Consider the following 20,697-nt stretch of genomic DNA (forward strand, 5'->3'; position numbering starts at 1 on the left):
ATGAAGCCCCTCCACGCCCCCATCCTCGGGCCGCTCCTGACGCCTTATCTGTTTGTTTTGTACTAGGGATTGAACCCAGGAGCGTTTAGCCACTGAACCATTTTTTATTAAAATAAATTTTTAAAATTCAAAATACTTTTTAAATTTTGAGACAGGGTCTCACTTGCTTAGGGCCGCGCAAAGTTGCTGACGCTGGCTTTGAGCTTGCGATGCTCCTGCCTCAGCCTCGGGTGCACCGCGATGACAGGCAGGGCCACGGCGCCCCGCCCCGGTGGAGAGCAACTCGCCCGGGCCCCGCCCCTCTTTGCGAGGTTCCTATAGGTCCCGCCTGCGGCCTGTCCCCGCCCCCGAGCTTGTCCCCGCCCCCGGCTGCCCTCTCAGCCAGGCCCCGCCTTCTTCCTGGCCCCTCCCTCGTCAAGAGCCGGCCCCAGCCCCGCCCCCAGCCCGTGCCGCCCGTTTCAGACCCGTTGGCACCGGGGCTAACAGCTCCACCAAGTCCACCGGCTGGATGCCCGGCGGCCCGCCTTAAGCAGCCCGGTCCCCCCCCACCGCCCGGCCCGCGCAGGTGAGCGGCGAGTGCTCCACTGCTATGCGTCCTCCGGGTTTCGGCGGTCTGAGGGCTTGGGTTGCAGCGGCCAATTCAGGGCACCCCCTAGAGGTTTGTGCATAGGACACTGGGACGGGGTGCCAGAGAGCCTGGCGCCCACTAGACAGAGTTCCCTGGCCTGGGCTGTGCTCTGGGCATTTGAAACCTGCCCTGCACCCCCCGGGGGGCAATCCTTGGGACTGTGATTACTGGGGCTCGGGTTAGTTGCAAGTGGGGTGGGAGGAAGCAAGCTGTGTGCTTCTGTCCCCAGATAACTCTGGGGGATTCTGGCCATCTGGTCTCCTCCAAACCCAGCCCCCACCCACCGGGTCTTCCCCTCACCAAGCTGCACTTCACCTCAACCTCACTTTTCCTCATCTGGTGAATGGGCACTGGCCCCTCTCAGATTCCCAGAAGACCAGCGCTGTCCCTGAGCCAGGCCCTGCCCCACCAGGCCCTGGGGACACTGATGACTCAATGCTTGTGATCCCAGCCCCAGGGAGGTGGAGGGTTCAGCAGAAAAGGAGAGAGTAGAGGACAGAGGCAGTCAGAAACAGGATGGGGGACCCCCCAGGCAGAGGGCAAGCCCCAGGGAGTCGCAGGGCGCAGCCTTCGAGGTCCGGGACATACAGAGTGAGGTCGCCGCGGTGAGGAGGCTTCAACTGTGCGGGGAAAGTGCTCTGGCAGGGCTTGGGGAGGAGGCAGCAGCTGAAGTGCTGTGGAGTGGGGCGCCTCTCAGGCTCAGGGTGGGCTTGGGACTCCTAGGTCCGCGCTGTTGGGTGAGGGATTATTTGGGGAGCTGCCAGGGAAGGGGCTGCTGGTTAGGGGTGGTTGGAATGACCTCCTAGTGGCTGGACCAGGGTCCCCTGGTGAAAAACCAGACTCAGAATTCCTGAGCCTGTCAACCAGAGGGTTCCCAGCTGGGAGGGGAGTGGCTGGGCCTGCTGGACCCTCCCTAGGCTCCCCAAGGCCAGACCCCTCGTGTACACTGCTGGGAGATATGACATAACCCTGGGTCTGTCTGGTCCGTCAACAAACACGGATTGAGCCTCTAACCCAGTGCTGGGCCCCAGAGGGAGGGGCAGGAGGGGCAACTGGGCAGGGTTGTCTTGGAGCAGGGAGCAGTGGCTCCTGGCTAGAATCCCTGGTCTGGGCTGTAATGGAGGCAAAATTGGGGTGCCATCTGGGAGACTGGTGGACGTGAGGCTGTTGCAGGTTTGGGAAAGGTTTGGGACCCCTGGGTCTGAGGACACACAGACAGTGGCAGAATTTTCTGAGCCCAGGGAGGTGGCCACAGCTACACGTGGTAGTCAGTTTAGAGGGTGGACCCCTAGGCCCTGAACTCCTTGAGGGCCCAGTAACAGGCAGTGTCCAGCCTAGGCCAGGGCCACAGGTGTGATGTTGGCCTTGGGCCCTTCTCCTTGACAGCCTCACCAACATGGGCAGTGGTACCCACAAAGGAGACCTGAAGGATAAGGAGCACACAGGTGCAGGTCCTGGGGCGGAGGGAGGCGTGCCCTCGGGGAATGGGGGGGCTGGGACTACCCCCCAACAAACATGCAGGACTTGCATGGTGCTCACATGGGGCTTCACACCCATCACTGAATGGGGGACTCAGGATTCGGGGCTGCCCAAGCAGGCCGTGGGTCTTGGGTTCCTGACAGCCCATCACCAAGCCTCACTTTGCCCATCTGTGGACGTGAGTGGACGTTAGTGAGTCTCCAGGCGCATTCTGAGTGGAGGTGACTCGGGAAGGGAGACACTCCTGGGATCCCTGTGCCCGCAACCGCTGAGCACAGGGCAGGGACTGGGTTGCACCCAAAGGTGCCAACCGTTTGTTTACAAGCCGCCCAGGCCCCTGGGGACCCCTTAGTGCTCCTGCCAGCGCCATCAGCTGCCTGTCCCTGCAGAGTTCACCTGGGAGGTGAGGGCCAACGACTGGGGCTACTACAAGCAGTTCAAGAAGAAGGTGTGCCTGTGCTGGTACAGGGACAAGTACAAGGTGGGCCCCCACCCTGCTTCCCGGAGCCCCATGGGTCACCTCTGGTCACCTGCGTGTGCCCTGCATTCTGATGTTATTCAGGCGCCAGCTCCTGTCCTTACCATGGCTGGCTTGGTTCATTCCTGTTCCCTGCCCAGGGAAGATGAAAGTCACCTAATACATACCCCGAAGTCCTGTGTCCAACCTCCCGTGGGGCCTTGCCTGGAGCACAGGAGTCCCAGCCGCGGGACCACGTTCAGCTGTCCACTAACGCTGGCCTCAGCGGTGCTCCGTGGCCTGGTTCAGTAGACGCCTGACTAAATCTGGCCGTGGCCTCTCAGGCGCAGGCGAGGGCCCTGTCCAGGGAGGGCTGGGCTGGCTGGGGTCCCGGCCTGGCAGCACCCTGCATGCCCACTGGTAGTTCTCTTCCAGACCAACGTCATCCGCACGGCCAAGTACAGCGTCCTCTCCTTCCTGCCCCTGAACCTCTACGAGCAGTTCCGCCGCGTGTCCAACCTGTACTTCCTCTTCATCATCATCCTGCAGGTGGGGCCCAGGCTGCCACCCCAGCCACGTCCTAGCCTGCAGGCCCCAGCAGCACTGTCCTCTCCTCCCCGGGGACACCCTCCCCAGCCACCCCGGCAGCACGGCCCTAGAGCCCTGGGCTGTGACTCCTGTGCTTGTACCCATGGGTGGCCGTCCCTCTGGTCCTTCCCCGGCCCCCGCTGCAGCCTGGCACACAGAGGTGCCCAATGCGTGCTGCATGAAGGAGGGTCACCTGCCCTCCAGGCCCAGGAGGGTGTCCTGCCGGCTCCCACTGACTCCCTCGGCCTGAGCTGCAAAGCTGACCGCAGAGGATGAGGAAACAGGGTGCAGATGGGGTCCTCAGGACTGGCCAGCAGGGACAGTCAGGTCAGGATAGGGCAGGCATCCAGCAGGGAGCCTCCTCTCCCTGGGGGGCACTGTTCCCAAACACCTCACCCATCCAGCGTCTTGCTTCTGGTCTGGAGAAGGTGAGATGCTCTGCTGTTATTCACTGGGTGCCTAAGCATGATTGGGCACCTTCTGTATGCAGCTTCCAGGCTGGGCATGGGGTGGAGGGACTGAGCAGTGACCCTGACCTCTGTCTGCAAGTGATTCAGGACCCAGTGAGGGGTTGGGGGCACCTGGAGAGGTGAGGATGGAGTTCAGACCTGAAAGAGGACGGGGAGGAGGCGAGGTGCTCAGAGGGCCGGACTTGGAGGGGGTGGGGAAGCACGGGAGGCCCCACCTGCTGGCTGACGCCACCTGCCCACATGTGCAGGCCATGCCTGAGATCTCCACACTGCCCTGGCTCACTCTCTTTGCCCCCCTGGTCTGTCTCCTCGTCATACGCGCCGCCCGTGACCTCATGGATGACATTGTAAGTGGAGTCAGGGTGGAGCTGCCCGGGGAGGGGACTGTGGGGAAGAGGGCACCTCTGACCCCACCCTGTTGGCCCAGGGGCGGCACAGGAGCGACAAGGCCATCAACAACAGGCCCTGCCAGATCCTGACAGGCAAAAGGTGAGGCTGTGAGGGTAGCTTAGGGGACGTGCCAGGACAAGCGGGCTCCCGCATGCCGGGCCTGGCCCTAGAGGCAGTGTCCACAGAATGGCTGGCACCTTGGTGCTCCTGGGCCTCCTGGTTGAATCTGATCAGGACCCAGGTCTGCACTTATTAGGCACCTGCCATCTACCAGGCCAGAGGCCAGCCCTGGGATGGGGACAGAGAGGAAGAGGCCCTGAGTGTCTGCTCCTATGTTGTGTGGAGCTCAGACCAAGGGGAGGGTGAAGAGAGGCTAACAGGCTTTTGGACATGGGCCCCAGTGTCGCTGGACAGGAGCAAGGACTGAAGGAGGCCAGGGGAGGCCTGGGGGCGGTGGCCTGAGCTGTGCTGGCCTTGCAGTGCCACCGCGGCTGTCCTGGCCTCTCACGCCTCCTACCCGGCAGGTTCTCCTGGAAGAAGTGGAAGGACCTGTGTGTGGGGGACGTGGTGCGCCTCAGCAAGGACAGCATCGTCCCGGTGAGCCGCCTGGCCACGCTCTGCCCAGCCCGGGAAGCGGCCGCCACCTGCTGCCACATTCTCTCCCTCCCCAGGCCGACCTGCTCCTGCTGGCCAGCACGGAGCCCAGCAGCTTGTGCTACGTGGAGACGGTGGACATCGATGGGTGAGAGTCCCCCGGGTTACCAGGCCCAGCGGAGTCGCCTCCCAGCCTCCAAAGAGGTGGGCGGCCAGGCTGCTTGGCCACGTGCTGTTCAGGTTCCCGGGGGAGGACGCGGGCACTGGGTGTGCTTGTACTGACAGCTGGCACCCATGGCGCAGCAAGAATGTGGTGTTAGTGCCTGGGGAGGAGGCCCCCGCCTGGGGTCTCACCTGTTGCCCCCTTTTCATGGCCAGGGAGACCAATCTGAAGTTCAGACAGGCCCTGCCGGCCACCCATGAAGAGCTGACCAGCAGAAAGAAGATGGCAGCCTTCCAGGGTAAGGGGCGCTGTGGCTGTGGCACGGCCCTGGGCCTCTCTCTGAGTGCCCTTCTTGGGGCTGGCATCACATGGACTCTGGTGGTGGGCGTTTTTCCTGTCACTGAGCTGTTCCTTGACCCATGGGTTTGGCAGCCTTTAGTGGCTTCTAACAGGCTGGTCACCACCGCCCACTCACCTTCCCTCCCTGGGTGTGCCATTAGGGGGATCTTGGTGTCCTGTGGCTGCGCGGCGGCTGCAGCATTTTGCTGGGGCGGTGTTTTCTTTTCCGCTTAAAGAGCAGCCGCACACGGGAGGTCCTGTTGAGAGCGGCCCTGGCCTCAGCTGGCCAGGAGCGGGGGTGGAGGCACGGGAGCAGGCCCCTGGCCTCCCTGTCAGGAGTCTTCACACACCTGGTGTGGGCGCAGTGGCCCTGCTGTGGCCAGTGGGGGACAGCCCGTTTCCTGCCCCACTGCAAAGGGAAGTCACTCTTGAACTGGCTCCTGACACCCAGCACTGTCTTCCTGGATGGCGGTGAGATCTGAGAAAAGGGCGCCTCCCTCCCTGGCACCCCTGACCCTGCTGACTCCATGGGGACAGATTCAGAAAGAGGCAGGGACTTTTGACTGAGCTTGCCACCCCCACACCCGCGGGTCCCGCAGACCTTGAGATGATTGGCAGGAGGCTCTCTCTGGGCCCTGGCCTGGTCCAGCCACCCACCCCACATCCCTCAGGGCAGGGTCCCACCTTCCAGAGGAGGTGGCTAAGGTCAGAAAGTTGGTGAAAGGTTGGGCTTGCCAGGGACTCTCTGCCCCGCCCTTCCCCCCCCCCCCCATGTTTCTGATTCCTACATTTAGGACCAAGTTAGGCGCCCAGTCCCGGGGATGGACTGGGGCAGGCAGGTGAGGACCATTCCAGAACCTGGCAGCCCTTCAGCCCCTCCCCACACCCGTGGTTATTTCGACCCTCAGTGAACATGCCCTGGGTTGGTGTCTGCCCTGGAGCCCATCTGCTCAAACAGGAATGAGACAGACATCATCTGTGACAGTGCATGGCATGAGGGGGACAGGCCCGAGCATCCAGAAGAAGCAGGATGCTGGATTAAGCTCCTTCCCACCTTGTACATGTACTGAGCACCTACTGTATGCCACGTGCTGGGCCAGGCCCTGGGGAAACTGTGTGACCGTGACTGAGGGTGGCTCATGACGCTGATGATACCATCTCAGGCATAAAAGTCCGCCACACACCTAGGCCCAGAGCAGGAAAGGCGGGGGTCTGGTGGGGCTGGCCCGGAGGGCCGCAGGAGAAGCAGGTGTGCACGGCCCGTGGCCATGAGGGATATCAGTGTGCAAGTCTGTGGCACTGCAGGACCATGAGGGTGTGACTAGAGCTGCAGGGTGGCAGGAAGGTTTCCTGGCCTCAATTGGGGAGGGGCACAGGGAGTCCTGTGCCAACACCTAGCCACACAGTCCAGAACTCGCCTGGCACCCCTCCCTGACCACCCAGTGGCCACAGGTACCGTGTTCTGTGAGGAGCCCAACAGCCGGATGCACCAGTTTGTGGGAATCCTGGAGTGGAACAGCAAGAAGTATCCCCTGGACATTGGCAACCTCCTCCTCCGCGGCTGCAGGGTCCGCAACACAGACACCTGCTATGGCCTGGTCATCTATGCTGGTACGGTGCTCCGGGGCCCTTGCCATGGGAGCTGTTGGGGTGGGAAAGAGGCAGCCAAGCCGGGCACTGCCACCACTATGTGCCTGCTGAGCAACGCAGGCTCCCAAGGCTCCCCTGAGCTGGGGTTCACAGGCTGACCATGCTGAGCCAGCACCCGTGGTGCTCGTGTGTAGATGGACGGGTTCGTGGTGGGGTGGACTGGCTGGTGGGTGGGATAAACAAATGGATGAGCCATGTTTGCCGTCCCGGAGACTCGGAGGCTGAGGCAGGACATCCAGTTTCCAGGCCAGCCTGGGCAACTTAGCCAGACCCTGTCTCAAAAATAAAAAGAGCTGAGGTGTGGCTCAGTGGCAGAGCACCCCTGAGTTCAATGCCCAGGATGGGGGGGAAATGGGTGGGGTGAATGGATGGGAAGATAGATGGATGGACAGGTACCAACCCTGCAGGTTTTGACACTAAGATCATGAAGAACTGTGGCAAGATCCATTTGAAGAGAACCAAGCTAGACCTTTTCATGAACAAGCTGGTGGTCCTGGTGAGCTGCCAAGCAGAACCCTTGCAAGGGACACTGACAAGGGCAGGGCTGGTCACCACTAACAGAAGCCCTATGGCCACCTTCCTGGCTTAAGTTCCCTTCCTCTGAAAAGTGTGCAGCCTGCTCCAGGGAACAAGTCTCTGGGTCAGGGAACGTTTTGTTAAAATAACAGTTTTTAAAACATGTGTGGAAGGCTGCAGTTGGGGCTCAGCGGTAGAGCGCTCGCCTGGCACGTATGAGGCCCTGGGTTCGATCCTCAGCACCACATAAAAATAAATAAAGATATGGAGTTCAACTACAACTAAAAAATAAATATTAAAAAAAAAAATGTGTGGAACCAGACACGGTGGCTGTCCTCCCAGCCCCTGGGGAGCTGAGGCAGGAGGATTGCCAGTTCAAGGCCAGTCTGGGCAACTGAGCAAGGCACCATCTCAAAATAAAAACAACCATGGCTGTAGCTCAGGGGCAGAGCACTGCTTCCCCGGTGTTATGAAACTTGACCCTGACCCTTTGCAAACCTATGGCAAATAACCAAATGCTCACCTACACTGTCCTGAAATTTAACAATTCTTACCTTCCAGGCCCCCTCCCCCCTCACCGGCCCATGCCACACCCTGGGCCCCAGGGCTGCTTGTCCTTTCAGGGGAGAGCATGCCCCCTCTCTGCTCCACCCTGCAGATCTTCCTGTCCCTGGTGGTGGTCTCCTTGTGCTTGGCCCTGGGCTTCAGTTTCAAGGTGAGAGACTTCAGAGCGAAGCACTACTACCTCTGGGCCATGCACATGCGGAGCGTGTTCACGGAGTCCTTCTTGAACTTCTGGAGCTTCCTCATCCTGCTCAGCGTCATGGTGCCCATGGCCATGTTCATCCAGTGAGTCCTCCGCGGCCGCCTCGCCCACCCCTGGGCAGGGAGGCCCGCGGCGCCGCGTGACCCGTGTGCGTTCGCAGAGCCGAGTTCATCCACCTGGGGAACAGCATCTTCATCAACTGGGACGTGCAGATGTACCACGAGCCGCAGGACACGCCCGCCAAGGCCCGAAGCACCAGCCTCAACGACCAGCTGGGCCAGGTGCAGTACATCTTCTCAGACAAGACGGGCACGCTCACGCAGAACATCATGACCTTCAAGAAGTGCTGCATCGCCGGCCGCGTCTACGGTGGGCCCCGCCTCGGGTGGGGGGGGCCACGCCCACGCCAGGCCCCAGTCTCAGGTGGTGCCCCACCATGGCCTACCCACCCTGCCAGTGCCCAGCACCACTGCTGTGGCCACACCAAACCTGAATCACCGGCTGTGGCCATACTGCCGCAGACCTGCGTGGCTTCTCCTGCCACATCCGGGGTCCCTGGAAGTCTGAGGATAGGAGTGCAGGGGGTGTGGAATTCTGAAGCAGGGTCTCTCCTCAGGTCCAGATAACAAGATCGAGACCCCTGCTAAGGTGAGTCCTGCCGCCTGACCACGTGGAGAGTGGGGAGTGGGCAGTGACACGCCCAGCCTCAGCTGGCCACCCCCTGCCCTCCAGAAGAACCCTTACCTGTGGAACAAGTTTGCAGACAAGAAGTTCCTTTACCACAACGAGGAGCTGCTGGGCATCGTCCGCAAGAAGCAGGACAAGATGGTTCAGGAGTTCTGGCGCCTGCTGGCCATCTGTCACACTGTGATGGTCCACCAGAGTGACAGTGAGTCGTGGGGTGCTCCTGGCCTTACCTCCCCTTCTCCAACTGAGCAGTGGCTTAGAGCCCTAGGGGCCCCTGAGGTGCCCCTGAGTGTCCCTGGCCTCAGAGCTGGCCCTGACCAGCTGGAGGGTGCTCAGTCCAAGTCCTAGGCATCTCCTCAAGGCCGTCCAGGCCTGTGGCCAGGCAAGATTGCTTCGCGTTGGGATCAGAGGCAGAAGGTTCCGAGGAGAAGCACGTGCAGGGTCAGGGCCTGAGCCTCAGGAATCTGGTTTCAGTAGGGAGGTCACACAGGCCAGACCCAAGTGGTCACCTCCCTTGGGCTTAGAGGTCGCCCAGGATCAGAGGCTGTTGTTCTACAAACATTCTCCAGCTCTGACCTACTGATTTCCTCCCCTCCACTGTGAGGTGAGATGGCACCTGCCGTGTGACCCTGAGGACCACCCCAAAGTCCCGGGGAATGCTTGTTGCCCCTTGCCTTCACCCGACTGGTCCTCTCTCCCGCCAGACCAGCTGGTATACCAGGCGGCCTCCCCGGATGAGGAGGCACTGGTGACGGCAGCCCGGAACTTTGGCTACGTGTTCCTGTCGCGCACCCAGGACACCATCACGGTGATGGAGCTGGGGGAGGAGCGGGTCTACCAGGTCCTGGCCATGATGGACTTCAACAGCGTGCGCAAACGGATGTCAGTGCTGGGTGAGCCCTGGACCCTCCCCACCTCGGGCTGGGGGTGGCAGGAGGGGAGCGTAGTCGGCAGCCTGGCCTCTCCCCTACCCCCTGCACAGTCCGGAACCCAGAGGGCTCCATCCGCCTCTACACCAAAGGCGCGGACACGGTCATCCTGGAACGCTTACACAAGAGGGGTGACATGGAGATGACCACAGAGGAAGTACTGTTTGTGAGTCCCTGCTTGGGGGAAAGGTTCAGGGATAGAGGGATGGGGGAAGAAGGAGGGCTGCCAGCCCCTGGGGCAATGTACTTGGGCAGGTTGTGCACTGCACAAACCTTTCTCCCCCCACCCCAGAAGCTGGGAGGGGCTGCTCTCCATCTCTCCAACCCAGAGAGATGTCTTCCTGTAATTCACACAGGGGCTGCATGGGTGGGTTGGGCTTTGGCCTGGGCACTGCCCCACCTCCAGCCCTTTCTGTTGCAAGGCCTTCCTTCATGGGCGAGAAGCTCAGCTCTCCTGCTGGCCTCTGCCTTGGTTTGCCCGGGTTCTGGCCTGAGGTCTGCCCCACACCTGGGCACCTTGGGCTCTGCACACAGCCCTCTGTCTGCTTGGGATGCCGCTCATTCTTTGTTATTCACAATCTCTTGGTCCTTGGGACTCACGACAGGCCCCGGCTTCAGGGAGCCTGCACCCTACCACAGGCCTCTTCCCATCATGTGTGTCCAGGCTGGGGCTCCCCGCCCTGCCCTCCTGCGGCAGTGGGGGACAGTTAGGTGTCCAACCTGTCAAAGTCACAGAGCTGAGGAGCTTGAGGTCCATCCCCCCTTGAAGCGGGCAGGTGAACTGAGGCCCAAGGCCTCCTGAAGCTCTCCCACCCTTGGGGGCCCTCGGTGCTCTCCAGACCCCCCCAACCCCTTCCACACCTGGATCTGCCTACGGGGAGGGGAGCCTGAGCAGCTGGGAGGGGGAGCAAGGGACCACGGGGCCCCCTTCCTTGGGGCCATTGGATGAGAGTGCGCTGGGCCTTCCATGGGGGCCTGAGACAGATTGGTGTTCCTGTCCCCTCAGTGACAGGGACTCCCAGAGGGAGGGGTCGAGGGTTGGGGGAGTCCTGACCAAGGAGGGGTCCAGGCAAGCAGAGTGGAGGTCTAGAGAAGTCTTCAGGATCTGCAGGGTGGTGACCGCCGCTGCCGCCCCAGGCCTTTGCGGAGGAGACCCTGCGGACGCTGTGCCTGGCCTACAGGAAGGTGAAGGAGGAGGCCTATGAGGAGTGGAAGCCCCACCACCAGCAGGCCTGCCTCCTGCTGCAGAACCGGGCCCGGGCCCTGCACGACGTCTACGAGCAGATGGAGCAGAAGCTGCAGGTGGGCCGTGTGTGGGGCTGGCATGCGGCCCGGGGACCCACCCCCCGCCGGGTCCCTGCTCAGTGTCCTCCCTGTCCCCAACTTTCCACCAGCTGCTGGGGGTCACAGCCATTGAGGATAAACTCCAGGATGGCGTTCCGGACACCATCAAGTGTCTCAGGAGAGGAAATATCAAATTTTGGGTGCTCACTGGGGACAAGCAAGGTGGGTCACCAGTGCCTCTCCCCCAGCCCTCTCACACCTGGTCCATCATTCCCCCATCCACCTGTCCATCTGTTTGGGTTCAGTGCTATTCTCCATATTGTCCCTGGGAAAGGGAGAAACAGTAATTAAAAGTGTGGCGACCTTTTGGTGCCTCCCATGGTTGGGCAGCTGCCGAGCATGTGGTGAGGGTCTTGTCCTCACGGGAACGCTGCAAGGTAGGGTCCTCAGCACCCATGTGTAGGAGATGGGTGCAGCAATGCTCAGAGAGCTTGAGACACCTCCCCAGAGGCGCCCAGCCACATAGGTGGCCTGTGATTCCCTGGGTCTCCACCGGGCTGGTGCCCACCTGGCTGCGGAGGATTTCATATGCCTGAGTGGACCCCTTCCTGCCCGCGGAGGCTAAAGCTGACATGTGAGGGGCATATAAAGACAGATATCCAGGCGGAATTACGTATTATATTTTTCACTATGATTTTAAGAGATAAAGAAATTTTTGAGGATCCTAAAAGGTCATGCGATGCCTGACCCCCCTGTCTTGCACTCACCTCGTTCCCACGGCCCAGCCCCAGCCTGTAGACAGTCTCAGAGCTGGCTCTCATTGGCTGACCTGGGTGACGTGCCCTTCACTGAGCCAATTGCCATGGCTGGGGGCGGGGCGCGCCGCGGTGATGGGCAGGGCTTGCCGGCTGGGCCCTGGAGGGCGCTGAGCAGGGCTGGTTCGCAGAGACAGCGGTGAACATCGGCTTCGCCTGCCAGCTGCTGTCGGAGAAGATGCTCATTCTGGAGGAGAAGGAGATAAAGTGAGCTCGAGGCTGGGCGGGCGAGGTGGGAGGGAGGCCCTGGAGGGAGGGGCGAAGGAGGCCCGAGCTGACCCCAGCTGACCCTCAGCCGCGTCCTGGAGACCTACTGGGAGAGGAACAACAACATGCAGACCAACAAGGGCTACCTGAAGTTCGTGTCACAGGCCAAGCTGGCCATGATCATTAGCGGGGACTTCCTGGTCAGTGTCCACTTGGGGTGGGCAATGAGAGTCTTAGTATGGGGGAGGAGCCTGGGGGAACTGCAGGCTGGTGGTGGGCACCCCAAAGAGCTCCCAGGGGAGGCTATTCAGGACCTCGAATGAAAACAGAGAGAGATTGCACCGAGGAGGCCCGAGCAGGTCCAGCCAGGGATGGCGATATAGGGATCTCGGAGGGCAGTCTGGGAAGGCTGTTGGATAGGGGCTGTGCATAGAGAGCCCGGAGCAGGCAGAATGATGCCCCCTCTTCCCCCTGTGCCAGGACAAGCTGCTGCTGTCCTTGCGCAAAGAGCCCCGGGCTCTGGTCCAAAACGTGGTGATGGAGGAGGCCAACCAGGATTCTGGCCAGGTGAAGAGGGACTACCTTCAGGCCAGGCGGATATCCCTCATGTGGCGGAGCTTCGGGACCTCCGTGGCCTCTTCCGAGTCCAATACTACAAAGACCCCAAACAGCCCCGAGGTGCTTCGGGAGCGGGCCTTTGTGGACCTGGCCACCAGGTGCCAGACGGTCATCTGCTGCCGGGTGACGCCTAAGCAGAAGGCTCTGATAGTGGCGCTGGTCAAGAAATACCAGCACGTGGTGACCCTGGCCATCGGGGACGGTGCCAACGACGTCAACATGATAAAGAGTGGGTGGTGGGCAGCAGGGATGAGGTGCGGGGCCTGGGGGTGCTGGGGGCCTGGCCAGGGGGAACTGGGCAGCTGGTTGGGTGGCTGTGGGCTGACCAGCTGCATGTGCCCTGCAGCTGCGGACATCGGTGTGGGGCTGTCGGGTCAGGAGGGCATGCAGGCGGTTCAGAACAGCGACTATGCGCTGGCCCAGTTCCGCTTCCTGCAGCGGTTGCTGTTGGTGCACGGGCGTTGGTCCTACATGCGGGTCTGCAAGTTCCTGCGGTACTTCTTCTACAAGACGGTGGCCAGCATGATGGCTCAGATCTGGTTCTCTTTCTACAACGGCTTCACCGCCCAGGTGGGCATCAGTGGGAATAGTCTCCCCTCAGGAGCAGCGGGTGGGCCCACCCAGAATGCTGGGGTTCCCCCCCGGGCGAGGCTGGCCTGAGGTCACACTGGGCTGCATACGTGGAAGTACAGGGTCCAGACCAAGGGGGAGGGTCATGACTCCCACCTGCTGTGTGCCTGACATGTCCAGGGTCCTTTGAGAGTGAGTGCTGTGAAGCGAAGGCGCGCTCCAAACGCACTTCCCCTGGGGCCCTGGATGGGACTGAACCCCAGAGGGGGTGGTGGTGGGAGCTGGGTCCCTGACTCCTAGCCGCTCACTGGTGAGGCGGGGTAGACTGGATGTGTTCTTCAGGGCTGAGAGGAGACACAGGGCACGATTTTCCCTTAGTGTAAGGAAATGGCCTGGAATTCCACTTTTCCAGAGGTAGGGAGCTGCCCGTCACTAGTCCTGGGCATCTGAGAGGGAGCTCCCCAGAAGCACTCTTGCGCGTCCCCTTCCCCAGCCCTGGAATCAGCCACAGCCTCAAGGAGCCCTGTTTCTTCATTAGTGAGTGGAAGTTAGACCCCATGGTCTGAGGTGGTGGGGGCTCAGAGCCACTGGGACACTCTTACCCTTTCAGAAAGCAGAGCTAGGAAACGTGCACGGACGGACTGGTGTGTCTCTGGACCCACCACTTCTGTGCCTCTCCCCACCCTCCCTGGCTGTCATTATCTGCCTGTCATCTATTGTCTCCTCTCCTGTCTGCCACCCATCATCTCTACCAGTCGTGGGTCTGTTGCCCACCTACCTATCTTATCAGTCTGTCTCAGTCTGTCGATCTCGACAGTGTTTCCACCTGGGAGGGGTCTGGGCTGCTGTCCCTGGGGCTCTTCCACTCTGCACCCCTCAGGGGTCCCCTAAAGCTAAGGTGCTGTGAATCGAGAGCTGCCTGCAGATCCTGCTCTCCAGCCGGTCCACCTGCCGCTCTTTATGGGGCCTCCATTAAAGCACAGACTGGAAGTGCTTCCTACAGAGGCCGCCTTCCCCGCCTTCCGCGCTCCAGCCTTCCCTGGCCTCTCAGCCCCGTCCTGGTCTAGTAGTAGATCCAGTTTTGGCCTGGACCCCTCCCCAAGTGCCTGGCCAGCTTGGCGGGGCTCCTGGGGCCCGGATGTGCCTAGGTCCCTGGCCATGGGGCGTCTGAGGGCCACCCTGTCCTCCCGCGCTCCCGGCACAGCCCCTGTACGAAGGCTGGTTCCTGGCGCTCTTCAACCTGCTCTACAGCACCATGCCGGTCCTCTACATCGGGCTCTTCGAGCAGGTGAGAGGTGGGCCTTCTCCAGCAGAGGGCCGGGGCCAGGCTGGGGGCCACAAGCCAGGCCCAGGGTCCCGGTGGCAGGGTCTGAGCACCTCTCCACCCCTCCGTGGAGCCCCGTCTCATGGGGAGTCCTCAAAGGCGCCTCTTGACAGCACCCCACACCCCACAGAGCCTCCTCGCGGGAACCCTTTCCATTCCACTTGCCATGCGTGACCAGTGGCTACTGGGGGGTCTGTGCCCTTGGGGTCCTTCTGCCCACGCCCTGCCCCACGAGCCTCTACCCCTAGGATGTGACCGCCGAGAAGAGCCTGCAGATGCCCGAGCTGTACACCGCGGGCCAGGAGAACAAGCTCTTCAACTACTGGGTGTTCTTCCAAGCCATTGCCCACGGCACGGCCACCTCCCTGGTCAACTTCTTTGTGACACTCTGGGTTGGCCACGACTCGGTGGGACCCTCCAGCTTCAGTGACTACCAGTCCTTTGCCGTCATTCTGGCCCTGTCTGGGTTGCTCTCCATCACCCTGGAGGTAGGCAGCCCTGGGCCCTCGTCCCCCTGGCCTCTGCTTCAGGGGCCCCACCAGGGGGATCTGGGGCTCCTTGTCCTCAGCTGCACCCTTCCCTGTCCAGGTCATCCTGATCATCAGGTACTGGACAGTCCTGTGCCTGCTGACCATTTTGTTCAGCCTTGGTTCCTACGTCATCATGACATATGCCACTCAGAGCTTGTGGCTCTGGAAGATGTCACCCAAGGCCTTCCCATTTCTGTGTGAGTCCCCAGTAGGGGTCGTGATGTGGGTGCCCACAGTGTGGGAGGTGGCCCAGGCATGGGACGGTCCTTGACGACAGCTGTGCAAGGGGGTGGGCAGATCACCAGTCACCCAGTGAAGTGTCCCAAGAAAGGGGCTGAATTTCTGGAGTTTGTGCATGGTGGACCGCAGGTGAGGGGAGGGGAAGGAGGTGAGGGCACCACGTGGGCCCTGCCGTGACTCCCACCCTGCCCAGATGCTGACCGAAACGTGCTGGCCCACCCCTCGAGCCTGCTGGTGATCCTGCTGAACGTGTCCCTGAGCACGCTGCCCGTCCTGGCCTTCCGGGTCATCTACCAAGCGCTCAAGAAGCCACGTCGCGAGGTGAGGCAGGTCCAGGGTTGGTCCAGAATCAGGTTCCGGCAGGACACTGGTGGGCTCCCGTGGGGAGGGAAGGACCTGGCCAGTGCCTGTACACCAAAGGCTGTAAATGCCCCCAGGAGGCAGTGACCTAAGGCCAGTCAACAGCCTGGGGCAGCCTGAGTGCCCTGTGCTGCCCCTTTGCTCTGCAGCCAGAAGAGGAGGCCCCGCCTGAGGACATTGTCACCGTGGAGGCCGCACCTCCCCTGCGCCGGGGGACCCCCTCACGGCGCTCCAGCTACGCCTTCTCCCATCGCGAAGGCTACGCGGACCTCATCACTCGGGGCACGAGCCTGCGCAAGTCAGCCAGGAGCGACAGCGAGGCCCTCTCAGATTCCACAGCCCCCTCGGATGCAGAGGTGTCCCTGAGCTGCAGGGAGTCACCCTGCCTCACGCGGAGGGCCTCAGGCATGAAGAGGAAGAGTCACCAGCACCCAGGGAAGCCGTCCTTAGAGGACACACAGACCTGGAGTGGGTCAAGCTCGTCCGTGGCTGCAGAGGGGCTGGGTGCGCTTCCCTCAGAGAGCCACTCCACTGTCAGCAAGACGTCACCTGCCACCACGAGCAGGTCACCAGGGTCCACCCAGGAAAACAAGTCACTTTCTGAAAATCAGTCTCAGCTCCTCACGAGTCATCCTCTGCCTTCAGGCCAGACGGTGAAGAGCCAGCCGGAGCCCCTGGAGGGACGGCCGCCCTCGGTCCAGACTCCCATCAGGGAGAGCTGGCCAGGTGTCTGGCAGAAGGAGCGCCACCCTGCCATGGAGGCGGTGGCGCCGCTGCCCCCACAGACGCCCGCCCCCCCGGCAGAGGCTCTGCGGCCCACCCTGGAGGAGTCGTCCCTGAGTGAGCAGCCCATGGAGGTAGAGCTGGGGCCGGTGGAGAGGCAGCCCTCGCCCATGGAGTGGCTGCCAGAGCTGCCCCCAGAGGCAACCAGCAAGCGGGAGCCTACCTCCAGTGACAGGGGCCACGTCTTTTCATTTTCTAATAAACCAGGGTCCCCCTGACCCCAGGGTTGCTCTGGGCTCACTCCTTTCCTCACTCTGGGCTGCCCCCTTCTCCTGGCGCCCCCTGTGGCTCTCGCTGCCCTGTGGCTTCTCCCTCAGGTGGGCTGCCCTCTCCTGGGGACCTGGAGAGCAGGTCCTGGAAGGTCCCCACCCTGGGGCCGTCTGGCTTCAGCAGGGCTGTGGTGTGGGTCCCAGGCTGCTGCGGCCCAGGAGCAGGCTGGGCCAGGACCCCAGGCCCAGCCAGGGAGAGGCAGACCCCCAACCCTGGCCGCCGTCCTCCCACCTCCCGGTTGGGGCTCCCGTCCTCCCCACCCCCTGCAGTCAGCCAGCACACACACCCAGGTGAGTGACTAGAAAATAATTTATTGAAGGAAAAAACCCAAACAAACCCAGCACAAGAATGGTTGACAATGAGGAGGGGTTTTGGTTTTGGTTTTTTAACTTGTAAGCCTGTTGCTGAGGGTGGGGGTAGAGAGGGCTGCTTGTCCCTCTCGCACTCGGGGAGAGGGGCCTTTGGATGATCTGAATAGGGTCTCCCCTGTAAGCAGCCCCTTCCAACCTGATTAAAAACTCTGGGGGCCTCCTTCCCCCCACAGCTGAGGTACCCCTCCAAAAACAGCTCTTGAGGGTCTGATGGGGTCCCCAGGAGGAGCCCAGTGCCCTGGGGCCCTGATTTTGGTCAAACCACTTGGGGCTGAGAAGGAGAATGGCCAGCAGCACCCACCCCCACCTCTCCAGGGCCCAGGCCCAGCCCTGCAGAGGAGGCCTTCTGTCCTGCAGGGAGCAGGACACCCCTGCCTGGGGCCTGTCCTAGGAAGTGGGTGGCCACCTCCTCTCTGCAGCCACGCCCAGGAGTACAGCCTGGCCCCCTTTCCCCAACTCCAGGGCCCTGGGTGGTGGCTCGGGGCCCTGGCCTCCTGGTAGTAGCCAAGTCACAGGCAGGGGGACATGGTCCCAGAGCCATCGTTCCTGGTGCTGGGACAGAGGGGCCTTCTGTCCTCCAGATCCCCAAGTGGGCTAGGGGATGGGCCCCCCACAGGGCCACATCGTCCCCGCTCCTGTCCAACCCAGGGCCAGGGAGGCTGAGTGTCTGGTGGAGTGGGGGGTATCAGGCCAGGCGGATCTGGGGAGATGGGGAGCACCCAGCCCCCCACCCTGGGTGACGAGGCCGCACTTGATTGTCTTCTCCTGTGACAAGACATTGGGAAATCCAAGTAAAGTGAAACCAGCTGGGGGGGGGGGGTCTGGGGGCAAGATGGGGCTGACACCCAGGGGCACCCAAGGCCTGCGGTGGGCAGGCAGCGCCCACCCAGCCAGGGCAGGCGGGCAGGCGGCGCGAGGGCCAGCCCTGCTTGCTCTGGGACCACCTTCCCTCTCCCTGGGGCTCCTCAGAAGGGGAACAGAAACACAGAGCAGAGATGGCGGCATGGATACAAAGACGGACCGGACGTGACCCCAGCTTCGGCCCCCCACCCCCCACTCATTACATTATCGCCAAGAAAGAGTACATTAGCCATGCATCAAATCAAACTCCATTTTGTCTTTTTTTTCTTTTTTCTTAAATTACATTTGAACACAGAACACACAGAATAATAAATACTCTCATAAGACATGACTCCAAAAAACGAGAAACAGAACAAGCCAGAGATCAGAAAGGTACACCTTGCACACCCTCTCTCTTTCCCAAAGACTCATCTCCGTGAGCGTCTGTCAACCGCCGGTCCCTGCCTCACAGCCTTGCCCTCCCGCCCTCTGACCACCGGCTGCACCGCCCTGACATTCAATACGTCTCCCACAGAACGGGCCAAAGAAACGACATGCCATCGTCTGCAAAATTATAATTTAACGGTATAAAGCTTCAAGTCACGTTTTCCAAAAACTAGCTAAGGATTTTTTTTTTTTTATCACATAAACTATACATTAAATATTTTGAGGTATTTCAGAGAAAATTGTCAAAGGCTTGAAGGAATTGTGCTGGAGATTGGGTTCCCTGTGGGGAAAATGGTCTTTGGTATGGGATGATCAGGTGGGTATAGGAGACATTTGGGGTCCAGGCCCGGCAAAGGGGCTGGCTGAGTTCAGGCAGGGCACAAGAGCCGGTGTGGGCGTGGTGTGTGTGTGTGTGTCCGTCCATGGGGACTGGGGGTGCAGCGCAGTGGCCAGGGCTTGCGTAGCAGGCACCAGGCTCTGGGTCCTTCCCCACTGCTGAGAAAAAGGAGAGAGATCCAGGAGCCCCGGTGCTCTGAGGAGGCCTCACCTGACCTGACCACCCGAGTCAGAACCGCCTCAGGGCAAGGCCTCCCCTTCCACAGGGACACAGGAAGCCCCTGGCCCTGGCCCTGGGGTTGGAAGGCAGGAGCCACCAGTCCCTGTGTTCTCAGAAGGGCTGGCACTCGGGCAGGCCACTGCCTGGGAGGCACACGCTCACTTGGCATAACTTAGAAGTTTGCTGCTGATCTTAAGAGAAATGAAAAGGGTCTCGCCAGCCCTGGGCCTGTGGGACTCCGAGGAGCCCCAGGCGGCCAGGCCTGGGGAGGGAGCTCTAGACCTGCCCATCAGAAATTGGGGGATGAAAGGGGTAAAGGGGGCCCAGGTGTTAGTGGGGAGCCTGTGCTCCCCCAGAGTGGCATTCAGTGCCCAGGGACCACCGTGAGGCATAGGAGGCAGTGTGTGTGTGTCAGTGTGAGTTTGTGCATGTCTGTGTATGTCCTCATGCATGCGTCTGGGGCAGCGTCACTTGTGAGTGGGGATGGGGAGTTTTCACTTTGGGGATTCTGCCCCAACACCCAAAGGTTCTAGAAGCATCCTTCAGATGGGTTGCTGAGAAGCTGGGAGCACAGCGTGTCGATAAGGACAGAGGACACTCCACACACATCTTTGGTTCAAGAAAAAGGCACTCATCGACCTCGCTGTCCTCTCTCCCTCATTCTCTCGCTCTCTGGGGGCAGGGCAGCCCCTGGCTGCGGGGGACCCTAGCATCCAGCACAAGTCCTTGGGGGAATCTTTGGTATCAGGCGTGATTTTTCCAATCACAGATTGAAGGTTGAGTGAGGTAGCCTTTACCTAGGGGGGTTCATTGGAAATGTCTCTTGCGTTCTCCAGGGGAAATGGGGGGGGGCCCTCCCTGGGAGGCAGCCCACAGGTGGGGCCAGGGGACAGGTTGGCTTCTGGATCTGGAACCCCAGGGGGGGGTTGGTTCCTGGGATCCAGCTGCTGGCCAGTCCTGGAGGTCACCCAGAGGAGACAAGATGAGCAGGGTGGGTGGGTGCTCATCTTCATTTCTCACCCTCCCCCCTGCATTTTTTTTCTTTTTTTTTTTTTTGGCAAAAAAATGGAGCAAGCAGATTCCAACTTCCTCAAAGTCGTCCTTCTCTCCTTGGGGAGAGCTGTGGCAAGCGCGCAGTTCACCTCAGGCTCCCGCAGGCTGAGTTCTGCACCCCGGGAGGCAGGGGTGGGGTGGGGTGGTGAATTCCAGGGCTCAGGAGCCAGCCCAGGCGCCAGCCCAGGCCGGGGCAGCCGGGTGCTCTGAGGGCCGGGGCTGGTGGACTCCAGCGTGGTGTCCTGGTTTCTGGGTTCTGCCCTTCCCTGGGGACCCCTCGTCAAGGTGCCTGGGGATAAAGTGAATAACCAAGGGGGCGGGGAGGGAGGCGTCTGGGAGTTACCCGCATGTTGGAGCTGGACCCCGGCGGTCTGGGTGGGGGTGGGAAGGGCGCTGGCCCGCAGGCCCCCTCCCCGGGCTTTAAGGCAGGCGATTCTTGGCACAAGGAGTCCTGGCCGCTGGGAGGGCAGCTCGGTTCTCGGCGGTAGGGCGCCGTCCTGCCAGCGGAGGGGGTCGGCGTGGGGTGGGGGGGGGCTCTGCAAGGACCCAGCTTGACGGGGGTTTTGGCGACTTCCAGGGGGCCGAGTTCTTGGGGAGGGGACAGGAGGCGCTGGGGGGGAAGGAGGGCAGGCCTCTGCCTTCCTCCGTGGGTCGGGGGTCTGGCGAAAGGGTTAGTTATTCTTAAAATTCCTTTTTTTAAATACCCGGTTTATATTTCTCGTCTGTGCTTCTTGACCCGCTTTAGGGAACGACACCGTGAGCCTGGCTTTCCT

The 20,697-nt window shown here is 61.3% G+C and overlaps 1 protein-coding gene across 4 annotated transcripts; it reads left to right on the forward strand.

Moving 5' to 3' along the window:
• The first annotated feature begins 486 nt into the window (after window positions 1-486).
• On the forward strand, window positions 487-16,606 carry Atp8b3 (ATPase phospholipid transporting 8B3). 4 transcript variants are annotated; one of them, XM_071604418.1, is made up of 28 exons: window positions 487-565; window positions 2,015-2,073; window positions 2,497-2,588; window positions 3,000-3,113; window positions 3,871-3,969; window positions 4,050-4,111; window positions 4,537-4,609; window positions 4,684-4,754; window positions 4,985-5,067; window positions 6,561-6,719; window positions 7,166-7,254; window positions 7,933-8,123; window positions 8,201-8,409; window positions 8,657-8,688; window positions 8,773-8,929; window positions 9,432-9,620; window positions 9,710-9,822; window positions 10,794-10,958; window positions 11,051-11,162; window positions 11,887-11,962; window positions 12,051-12,162; window positions 12,443-12,809; window positions 12,927-13,150; window positions 14,355-14,438; window positions 14,723-14,962; window positions 15,063-15,201; window positions 15,438-15,565; window positions 15,754-16,606. In XM_071604418.1, exons 2-28 carry the CDS (start codon window positions 2,025-2,027, stop codon window positions 16,603-16,605), a joined length of 4,281 nt encoding a protein of 1,426 aa, XP_071460519.1. In that variant the 5' UTR covers window positions 487-565; window positions 2,015-2,024; the 3' UTR covers window position 16,606. The 4 variants fall into 4 exon arrangements, with proteins under 4 accessions (XP_071460519.1, XP_071460509.1, XP_071460511.1 ...); XM_071604408.1 differs by lacking the exon at window positions 487-565 and adding an exon at window positions 1,106-1,233; XM_071604410.1 differs by lacking the exon at window positions 487-565 and adding an exon at window positions 1,106-1,233 and having other exon boundaries at window positions 8,776-8,929.
• The last annotated feature ends 4,091 nt before the right edge of the window (window positions 16,607-20,697 follow it).

This window comes from Marmota flaviventris, chromosome 1 (genome assembly GCF_047511675.1).
Source record: "Marmota flaviventris isolate mMarFla1 chromosome 1, mMarFla1.hap1, whole genome shotgun sequence".
NCBI classification, from domain to species: domain Eukaryota; kingdom Metazoa; phylum Chordata; class Mammalia; order Rodentia; family Sciuridae; genus Marmota; species Marmota flaviventris.